Consider the following 11,303-nt stretch of genomic DNA (forward strand, 5'->3'; position numbering starts at 1 on the left):
ATACTTATGAATACTTATTGTATGTCCCATTGCTGCCTGGTTCAAAGTTTCCCATCTAGTTGAACTTCAATTGTGTAGGCTAATGCCAGTTGAGATGGTTTAGTTCAGGGGCCAATGCAGTGGCCTTCTGTTCATTCTGTAGACTTTGGGGGGCGATGATCTGGACCATGGACTGGGTAAGGGGTTGGTCTATGGAGTCTTAGACCACCAAATTTAGGGCAGGGTCAGCCAACATTCCTCCTGAAGAGCTACTCTCCAGAGGACCTTGATTCTCCAGGTGGGGAGCCAGGTCCTGATCATTCTCCAGGTGAGGAGCAAGGACTAGATCATTCTCCAGGTGAAGAGTCAGATCCTGATCATTCTCCAGGTGAGGAGCTAGGACCAGATCATTCTCCAGGTGAAGGGTCAGATCCTGATCATTCTCCAGGTGAGGAGCCAGGTCCTGATCATTCTCCAGTTGAAGAGTCAGGTCCTGATCATTCTTCAGTTGAAGCGTCAGGTCCTGATCATTCTCCAGGTGGGAAGCCAGGTCCTGATCATTCTCCAGTTGAAGAGTCAGGTCCTGATCATTCTCTAGGTGAAGAGTCAGGTCCTGATCATTCTCCAGTTGAACAGTCAGGTCCTGATCATTCTCCAGGTGGGAAGCCAGGTCCTGATCATTCTCCAGTTGAAGAGTCAGGTCCTGATCATTCTCCAGGGGAAGAGTCAGGTCCGGATCATTCTCCAGTTGAAGAGTCAGGTCCGGATCATTCTCCAGTTGAAGAGTCAGGTCCTGATTATTCTCCAGTTGAAGAGTCAGGTCCTGATCATTCTCCAGTTGAAGGGTCAGGTCCTGATCATTCTCCAGTTGAAGAGTCAGGTCCTGATCATTGTCCAGGTGGGGAGCCAGGTCCTGATCATTCTCCAGTTGAAGAGTCAGGTCCTCATCATTCCCCAGGTGAAGAGTCAGGTCCTGATCATTCTCCAGGTGGAGAGCCAGGTCCTGATCATTCTCCAGTTGAAGAGTCAGATCCTGATCATTCTCTAGGTGAAGAGTCAGGTCCTGATCATTCTCCAGGTGGGGAGCCAGGTCCTGATTATTCTCCAGTTGAAGAGTCAGGTCCTGATCATTCTCCAGTTGAAGAGTCAGGTCCTGATCATTCTCCAGTTGAAGAGTCAGGTCCTGATCATTCTCCAGGTGGGGAGCCAGGTCCTGATTTTTCTCCAGTTGAAGAGTCAGGTCCTGATCATTCTCCAGTTGAAGAGTCAGGTCCTGATCATTCACTAGGTGAAGAGTCAGGTCCTGATCATTCTTCAGTTGAAGCGTCAGGTCCTGATCATTCTCCAGGTGGGAAGCCAGGTCCTGATCATTCTCCAGTTGAAGAGTCAGGTCCTGATCATTCACTAGGTGAAGAGTCAGGTCCTGATCATTCTCCAGTTGAACAGTCAGGTCCTGATCATTCTCCAGGTGGGAAGCCAGGTCCTGATCATTCTCCAGTTGAAGAGTCAGGTCCTGATCATTCTCCAGGGGAAGAGTCAGGTCCGGATCATTCTCCAGTTGAAGAGTCAGGTCCGGATCATTCTCCAGTTGAAGAGTCAGGTCCTGATTATTCTCCAGTTGAAGAGTCAGGTCCTGATCATTCTCCAGTTGAAGGGTCAGGTCCTGATCATTCTCCAGTTGAAGAGTCAGGTCCTGATCATTCTCCAGGTGGGAAGCCAGGTCCTGATCATTCTCCAGTTGAAGAGTCAGGTCCTGATCATTCTCCAGGTGAAGAGTCAGGTCCGGATCATTCTCCAGTTGAAGAGTCAGGTCCGGATCATTCTCCAGTTGAAGAGTCAGGTCCTGATTATTCTCCAGTTGAAGAGTCAGGTCCTGATCATTCTCCAGTTGAAGGGTCAGGTCCTGATCATTCTCCAGTTGAAGAGTCAGGTCCTGATCATTGTCCAGGTGGGGAGCCAGGTCCTGATCATTCTCCAGTTGAAGAGTCAGGTCCTCATCATTCCCCAGGTGAAGAGTCAGGTCCTGATCATTCTCCAGGTGGAGAGCCAGGTCCTGATCATTCTCCAGTTGAAGAGTCAGATCCTGATCATTCTCTAGGTGAAGAGTCAGGTCCTGATCATTCTCCAGGTGGGGAGCCAGGTCCTGATTATTCTCCAGTTGAAGAGTCAGGTCCTGATCATTCTCCAGTTGAAGAGTCAGGTCCTGATCATTCTCCAGTTGAAGAGTCAGGTCCTGATCATTCTCCAGGTGGGGAGCCAGGTCCTGATTTTTCTCCAGTTGAAGAGTCAGGTCCTGATCATTCTCCAGTTGAAGAGTCAGGTCCTGATCATTCACTAGGTGAAGAGTCAGGTCCTGATCATTCTCTAGGTGAAGAGCCAGGCTGAGGCCACTACCAGGCCATTCTGTTTCCCCTCTGGATTAAGATCTTAACCCTGAAGCCACGCCCTCCTCTGTCATCTGGCTATGACTGGATAACACTGTAGACAGAGAGATTGTAGGCGACTGTGTGTGTCGAATCCAATGCATTTGTCACATGCTTCGTAAACAGAAGCTGTAGACTAACATTTAAATGTTTACTTACCATAGACTGGCTAAGTGGTTGGTCTATGGGCCTAACGGCCTTCCTTCTAGCTCTTACCATCTGTTCAGCACTGGTCAGAGACACGGTTACACACACACACACAGGTCAGAGAGAGTTATCCAGCAGGTCATAGCGAGGCTAACCTCTAACCTCAGTGGATGTTCTATGGTTAGTTAGTCAGTGATTAGTCTCATTAGGTGATTAGGTAATCAGAGATTAAACCTCTCAGAATATTAACCTCTCTGGGGAACTAGAGCATGAGATAACCAATCAAACAAACGGTGTGTTTGTGTGTTGTAGTTCACCCTATGATCTAGAAGAAAAAGAAATGCACACCTATTAAGACGAGGTGCTGGCTAGCGGAGTAGAAACTTGAAAATAAAAGAGAGCAGCACACTCTAGGAGCTCAGATGCAAAAATGTAATACCAACGTTTCGACAGCCAAGCTGTCTTCATCAGGGTATAATCACAAACATTGCGGGATGACTCGTTTATATAGTGTCAAAAGACACAGGTGTCTGTAATCATGGCCAAGAGTGGCCTAATAACATTGGTTAATAATCAAATATTAAAATGTCATACAAAGAACAGCATACAAACAAATGGATAGCATACGATCATAAATTAATTTGACTACACAAGTTTACAAACAATTACAATGGCAAAGTCACAATAATCACAAGAATGGCTTCAGATCAAAGTCTACGTTGAGACCGAAGGGCGCAAGGGTCTATAATTTAAAGATCCAGGCAGCCTCTCGTTTTAACAATAAATTATCAAGGTCACCCCCTCTCCTAGGGAGGGTGACATGTTCGATGCCAATATAACGCAGAGACGAAATCGAGTGGCCTGCCTCCAAGAAGTGGGCCGCAACTGGATAAGTAAAGTTTTTACACCTAATGGTGCTCTGAGATACGTACTTTTAATTCGCGCTTTGTTTTACCCACATCATTTTTACCACAAGGACAAGTTATAAGATAAATAACTGCCTTAGTGGAGCACGTAATAACACCTTTTATTGGGATTGATTTCCCTGTTTGTGGGTGTTTGAAGGATCTACATTTATAAGTGCCATTGCGTTGAGCACAGCCATTACATTTGTCATTTCCATCCAATAGGGGCGCAAATAGACGTTGTTCAGGAATATCTTGGGGTGGTATATCAGAGTGTACCAATTGGTCTCTGTGATTTCTGCCCTGCGAGAATACGACCAAGGGACGGTCCGAAAACACATTACCGAGACAATCATCGGATTTTAGGATGTGCCAATGTTTGTGAACAATTCCCTTAATTTGTTCAGAGCACTTTGAATAGAGGGTAGTAGTTCAGCCTATAACATCACCCACCCCTTTTGTAGGCCGTGATTCCATTTCCATTTATTTGGGGGGAACTCAGTTGGGGTCTCAACTTGCTGTTGAGAGTTAGAATAGTGCAATACACAAGGTGACATTTTTTATGTGGTTTTGCATCAGCAGCTTTTCTCTTGTTATGTCATTCACTGACAGTAACTCAATTAGCCCATGTCAGCTATATATTTTTAGATTAGTAAATTAGTACAGTGTCTAGCTATCTAAACTTGTAGTAATAATGGTCAAACTACCGACCGGGTGGCCCCCATTGATTTTGTTAGCCACTCTCACTCAGATATCGTTTTAAAAACTACAAACATTTCTCTCCACCCTATGGCAACATTTGTAGAGTTGCAGGAAATTAGTTATAAAGTTAGGACCCCCGAAAGACCCAGCTCTGATTGCATGTGTGGATGTGGGTACGCAGACCTGCGAGCCACTGCAGCCCATCATGATCAGTTCTGATTTTTGTATGCCCCCACCTCCATCAAAGTTGCCCATCTCTGCACTACATTACAACATGATATGATCTATCAACATGATTATATTATATATGTACAACATTTTCTAATGTCATTTTTGAAATAATAATCTCAGTGGGCTGATCCAGTCCTGTGGTGAATGGGAAGACCAAGGTGGTGCTGGTCTCAGATTTGAAGACTAGGCTGTAGCTCAGTGGTCTAACCCATGCTTGCAAAATTTTCAAAAAACCTATTTCGCTTTGTCATTATGGGGTATTGTATTGTCATGACTTTCCCTCTTGGGTGAGGATCATAGGCGCCAGATCAGCTCCGCACAGAGCTGACAGATAGACAGACCCTCCCTCCCACCAGAGTTTTATGACTTAACAACAGGGTCGTAAATACCTTGCAGGTACTCTCTCAATTCAATTCAAGGGCTTTATTGGCATGGGAAACATGTGTTAACATTGCCAAAGCAAGTGAGGTAGATAATATATAAAGTGAGTATATAAAGTGAAATAAACAATACAAATGAACAGTAAACATTACACATACAGAAGTTTCAAAACAATAAAGACATTACAAATGTCATAATATATATATACAGTGTTTTAACAATGTACAAATGGTAAAGGACACAATATAAAATAAATAAGCATAAATATGGGTTGTATTTACAATGGTGTGTGTTCTTCACTGGTTGCCCTTTTCTCGTGGCAACAGGTCACAAATCTTGATGCTGTGATGGCACACTGTGGAATTTCACCCAGTAGATATGGGAGTTTAAAATTTGATTTGTTTTCGAATTCTTTGTGGATCTGTGTAATCTGAGGGAAATATGTCTCTCTAATATGGTCATACATTGGGCAGGAGGTTAGGAAGTGCAGCTCAGTTTCCACCTCATTTTGTGGGCAGTGAGCACATAGCCTGTCTTCTCTTGAGAGCCATGTCTGCCTACGGCGGCCTTTCTCAATAGCAAGGCCATGCTCACTGAGTCTGTACATAGTCAAAGCTTTCCTTAATATTGGGTCAGTCACAGTGGTCAGGTATTCTGCCGCTGTGTACTGTCTGTGTAGGGCCAAATAGCATTCTAGTTTGCTCTGTTTTTTTGTTAATTCTTTCCAATGTGTCAAGTAATTCTCTTTTTGTTTTTTCATGATTTGGTTGGGTCTAATTGTACTGCTGTCCTGGGGCTCTGTAGGGTGTGTTTGTGTTTGTGAACAGAGCCCCGGGACCAGCTTGCTTAGGGGACTCTTCTCCAGGTTCATCTCTCTGTAGGTGATGGCTTTGTTGTGGAAGGTTTGGGAATCGCTTCCTTTTAAGTGGTGATAGAATTTAACGGCTCTTTTCTGGATTTTGATAATTAGTGGGTATCGGCCTAATTCTGCTCTGCATGCATTATTTGGTGTTCTACGTTGTACACAGAGGATATTTTTGCAGAATTCTGCGTGCAGAGTCTCAATTTGGTGTTTGTCCCATTTTGTGAAGTCTTGGTTGGTGAGCGGACCCCAGACCTCACAACCATAAAGGGCAATGGGCTCTATGACTGATTCAAGTATTTTTAGCCAAATCCTAGTTGGTATGTTGAAATTTATGTTCCTTTTGATGGCATAGAATGCCCTTCTTGCCTTGTCTCTCAGATCGTTCACAGCTTTGTGGAAGTTACCTGTGGCGCCGATGTTTAGGCCAAGGTATGTATAGTTTTTTGTGTGCTCTAGGGCAACAGTGTCTAGATGGAATTTGTATTTGTGGTCCTGGTGACTGGACCTTTTTTGGAACACCATTATTTTGGTCTTACTGAGATTTACTGTTACGGCCCAGGTCTGACAGAATCTGTGCATAAGATCTAGGTGCTGCTGTAGGCCCTCCTTGGTTGGTGACAGAAGCACCAGATCATCAGCAAACAGCAGACATTTGACTTTGGATTCTAGTAGGGTGAGGCCGGGTGCTGCAGACTTTTCTAGTGCCCACGCCAATTCGTTGATATATATGTTGAAGAGGGTGGGGCTTAAGCTGCATCCCTGTCTCACCCCACGACCCTGTGTGAAGAAATGTGTGTGTTTTTTGCCAATTTTAACCGCACACTTGTTGTTTGTGTACATGGATTTTATAATGTTGTATGTTTTACCCCCAACACCACTTTCCATCAGTTTGTATAGCAGACCCTCATGCCAAATTGAGTCGAAGGCTTTTTTGAAATCAACAAAGCATGAGAAGACTTTGCCCTTGTTTTGGTTTGTTTGGTTGTCAATTAGGGTGTGCAGGGTGAATACATGGTCTGTTGTACGGTAATTTGGTAAAAAGCCAATTTGACATTTGCTCAGTACATTGTTTTCATTGAGGAAATGTACGAGTCTGCTGTTAATGATAATGCAGAGGATTTTCCCAAGGTTACTGTTGACGCATATTCCACAGTAGTTATTGGGGTCAAATTTGTCTCCACTTTTGTGGATTGGGCTGATCAGTCCTTGGTTCCAAATATTGGGGAAGATGCCAGAGCTAAGGATGATGTTAAAGAGTTTTAGTATAGCCAATTGGAATTTGTTGTCTGTATATTTGATCATTTCATTGAGGATACCATCAACACCACAGGCCTTTTTGGGTTGGAGGGTTTTTATTTTGTCCTGTAACTCATTCAATGTAATTGCAGAATCCAGTGGGTTCTGGTAGTCTTTAATAGTTGATGCTAAGATCTGTATTTGATCATGTATATGTTTTTGCTCTTTATTCTTTGTTATAGAGCCAAAAAGATTGGAGAAGTGGTTTACCCATACATCTCCATTTTGGATAGATAATTCTTCGTGTTGTTGTTTGTTTAGTGTTTTCCAATTTTCCCAAAAGTGGTTAGAGTCTATGGATTCTTCAATTACATTGAGCTGATTTCTGACATGCTGTTCCTTCTTTTTCCGTAGTGTATTTCTGTATTGTTTTAGTGATTCACCATAGTGAAGGCGTAGACTCAGGTTTTCCGGGTCTCTATGTTTTTGGTTGGACAGGTTTCTCAATTTCTTTCTTAGATTTTTGCATTCTTCATCAAACCATTTGTCATTATTGTTAATTTTCTTCGGTTTTCTATTTGAGATTTTTAGATTTGATAGGGAAGCTGAGAGGTCAAATATACTGTTAAGATTTTCTACTGCCAAGTTTACACCTTCACTATTACAGTGGAACGTTTTACCCAGGAAATTGTCTAAAAGGGATTGAATTTGTTGTTGCCTAATTGTTTTTTGGTAGGTTTCCAAACTGCATTCCTTCCATCTATAGCATTTCTTAATGTTACTCAGTTCCTTTGGCTTTGATGCCTCATGATTGAGTATTGCTCTGTTTAAGTAGACTGTGATTTTGCTGTGGTCTGATAGGGGTGTCAGTGGGCTGACTGTGAACGCTCTGAGAGACTCTGGGTTGAGGTCAGTGATAAAGTAGTCTACAGTACTACTGCCAAGAGATGAGCTATAGGTGTACCTACCATAGGAGTCCCCTTGAAGCCTACCATTGACTATGTACATACCCAGCGTGCGACAGAGCTGCAGGAGTTGTGACCCGTTTTTGTTGGTTGTGTTGTCATAGTTGTGCCTAGGGGGGCATATGTGGGAGGGAATGCTGTCACCTAAAGGCAGGTGTTTGTCCCCCTGTGTGCTGAGGGTGTCAGGGTCTTGTCCGGTTCTGGCATTTAGGTCGCCACAGACTAGTACATGTCCCTGGGCCTGGAAATGATTGATTTCCCCCTCCAGGATGGAGAAGCTGTCTTCATTAAAGTATGGGGATTCTAGTGGGGGGATATAGGTAGCACACAGGAGGAAATTTTTCTCTGTTAGGATAATTTCCTTTTGAATTTCTAGCCAAATGTAGAATGTTCCTGTTTTGATTAATTTAATGGAGTGAGTTAGGTCTGCTCTATACCAAATTAGCATACCCCCTGAGTCCCTTCCCTGTTTCACACCTGGTAGTTTGGTGGATGGGACTACCAGCTCTCTGTAACCTAGAGGGCAACCATTGGGTCCGTCTCCTCTATACCAGGTTTCTTGCAGGATGACAATGTCTGTATTACCGATTTCTTTGGTGAAGTCTGGGTTTCTGCTCTTTAGGCCAAAGGCAGATGACCTCAGGCCTTGGATATTCCAGGATGATATAGTGAAGGCTTTTTGTTCCATAGAGTGTCCAATGTTGTTGGTCGTGGTTTGTCCTCAGGCCAGTAAGTGTGAGCAGAGCCTGCTGAGCATCTGGTACATGCCATTGGCTTGGGCGAGTGTGAGAGTGGGGGTTGGGACTGTTTGCCCGCTCACTACCTGGGCGTATGTGTGGCTTCCAAGTTGAGGCCCTCTTTGCGGGGGTGGGGTGCATGCGGTGGGCAGGAGTGGCATAGGTCTGATCTGAGGGGGCCTAAATGGGGTGTGGGCATGGTTGACATGGGGGGGTGTTGATTGGTTGGGGTAGGGGTGTGGATGTGTCTGGGGGTGCTGTGGTCTGGATGTAATTCCTCTTGGCGTAGGTCCTCTATGTGTAGGTCCAGGGCGGGGGCCTGCAGGTCTGGGAGGGTGTCTCGCTGGTCTGGGTGGGGTGTCTATTGATCTGTTGCTCCTGTGTGAAGTGTTGGGGATACGTTTGAGAGCGATGTCCTTTATAGTTCGGGCAAAGGTGGGCACTGCTGCCTTGTAGAGGTGGACCTGGTCATAGAGGCTGTTCAAGTCCAGGGTGGAGTGGTGGGCCAGGAAAACATTTGGTTTTGAGGCACAGTCATGAGAAATACTTGCGTTTACCTGCTGTATTGTGGCAGGGTGGAAGTCTTTTCGTGGTAGCAGGGTGGAGATAACCACTTGTGCCTTGGGGAAAGTAGAAGAAGCCTTTTCAATCACTCCCTTCAGTGCTGTGGCCACCCTTTCCTGCTGTGCTCTCAGGTCGTTTGTGCCTGTGTGTATTATTATGTGGCTAGGTGAGCCTAGTTGGTCCTCAGACAGAAGGGCACGCTGGGTGTTTGGACACCAGAGTTTAGACACACTGTGTTTGGGAAAAAGTTTTTTTATCTTCTATACATTTCCCATTTGAGTCCATAAGTAGTACAATCTGTGTCTTGTGTTTGTCCTCAGTGGATGTGGGGGGGTTGTCAGAAGGGCTATCAGGGTGGCTGACAGGGGGGGTGCTCAGAGGGGGTGAGAGCTGCTGGGCTTGGGGTTCTTCATTTGTCTGTTCTGCTGCGATGTCGACTCTATGGTCAGGGTCTGGTGTGGACTGTTCTGCTGTGGTGTCGAGACTTTTGTTGGGTGCTGATGTGGGCTGTTCTGCTGGCTTCTCTGTGGGGGTGGCCACCTCTCTAGTGGGTTGTTCTCTGTCACACGCCGTCCCCCTCAACCTCTCCTCCGTCCCCCTCAACCTCTCCTCCGTCCCTCTCACCCTCTCCTCCATCCCCCTCAACCTCTCCTCCACCAGCAGTCTGATCCTCTCCTCGAGAGCTCTGTTCTTCTCTTGATCCTGCTCTTTCTCCTGTTGAAGTTGTCTCACCACTGTCCAGAGTGCAGATATGTCTCTCTCCAACTCCAGCATTCCGGGTCTGGTTAAGGGGGTGTGGTTGTGCTGGACTGTTGTCTGGGTCTGTGCTGACTGAAGTGTAATCACCTGCTGTTCCAGCTCCACCTGCCTTACCTCCAGCTGGGTGAATTTGTCCTTCATTTCAATGAGGGAGTGGTAATCTGTGCTGGGAGGTTGACTCTCCGCTGGGGGCTGCTTGTCTGTGGGGTTACATAATGAAAAGGTCTGGTCTGACCCGCTCGGGGTGGGGGTATCTTTATCAAGGGAGAGCTTCTCCTGCTGGGCTAATTATTTGATTAGGTGAAAGTCCAGCTGAAACTGTTTGGGGTTACCCTGTACCATTAGTGTTCCGGACTTATAGATATTTATATTACCTGACTCGGAGTCCTCGTTATCAAGTATTCTGAGTTTAGACCCCTCGTTAACCCCCCCTCTCTTAACAAAGGGGTAGTGTGCTACTATAGCACTGTGCCATGCCAGGGGATGGTTTGTGTGGAAGATAAGGTTGCTGATGTTCCCATTTTTGTAATAGTCAGCAAAAAGTGTCTCTTGATTTTCCATAAGGAGCTTCATTTTGTAATCTTTTCTTGCCTTATCATTCTTTACATGCACAGGGTACTGCATTTTAATTACCTCTGAACAGTGGGAGGCAGCTTCTAAGGCCTCTCCATTTGGTTGGGGTAGACTGTGTGACTCTCCTGTCATTGTTGGGCTAATGGGCTTTGACACCTCTCACTTGACACGTCAGTGCTAGTTGAAGCTGTATCAAGCTTGGCAGAATTATGTTAGAATTCAGTCCTTATAAAGTAATGTTGTGTATTTTTTTTTTTGAAACTAAAATATAGTTTCAGACTAAACATTACTCACTCAGTTCCAGGTTGTATGGTGTTTTCAGGTTTCTGTTGTTTTCCAGAGAATTTGCTGTATAGAGTAAAAATCCTTGGTAGTTCCGTAATTCCGTCCAAAATCAGGTTGTAGGTTTTAAGTTTTGATTTGAAGTAGGGGTTATGTTGTAGAGGGTAGAATCCAGTATGTGTTCCTGACAAAAAATCCAAGTTTATCTAACTCCTAATCTATCTTTTTTTAAGAAAATGCTGAAAAATGCAGGAGCTCATCTGATCCTGCCTGACCTCTGCTCTGCTCTGCTCTCCCACTCTGCAGAAATGGAAGTTAAAAATGTTATTACCACAGAGAGAGATTTTGCAATATTGAAACAATATCTCTAACCTAAATAATGTGAGAAACGGTGGGAAGGACTTAAAGAACAATCATGTCAAAATCAGTAACTCTAAAAATGTATACGTTCCAGTTGTCAGGTTTACATCTAAATGTTGTAAAACGTATATGATTAAATATTAAACTATTTGTGAGAAGATGAAATGTGATTTTAAATACGAATGAGCGGTTGT

At 44.7% G+C, this 11,303-nt stretch overlaps 1 protein-coding gene across 1 annotated transcript; it reads right to left on the bottom strand.

Annotated features, from left to right (window-relative positions):
* Positions 1-199: 199 nt before the first annotated feature.
* LOC118937469 (involucrin-like) lies at positions 200-4,411 on the bottom strand. The gene is made up of 2 exons (XM_036936646.1): positions 4,393-4,411; positions 200-2,313 (listed from the first exon to the last, which is right to left on the bottom strand). The coding sequence occupies exons 1-2, from the start codon at positions 4,409-4,411 to the stop codon at positions 200-202; spliced, it is 2,133 nt and encodes a 710-aa protein (XP_036792541.1).
* Positions 4,412-11,303: the final 6,892 nt, after the last annotated feature.

The sequence above is a fragment of the Oncorhynchus mykiss genome, chromosome 11 (assembly GCF_013265735.2).
Source record: "Oncorhynchus mykiss isolate Arlee chromosome 11, USDA_OmykA_1.1, whole genome shotgun sequence".
NCBI lineage: Eukaryota > Metazoa > Chordata > Actinopteri > Salmoniformes > Salmonidae > Oncorhynchus > Oncorhynchus mykiss.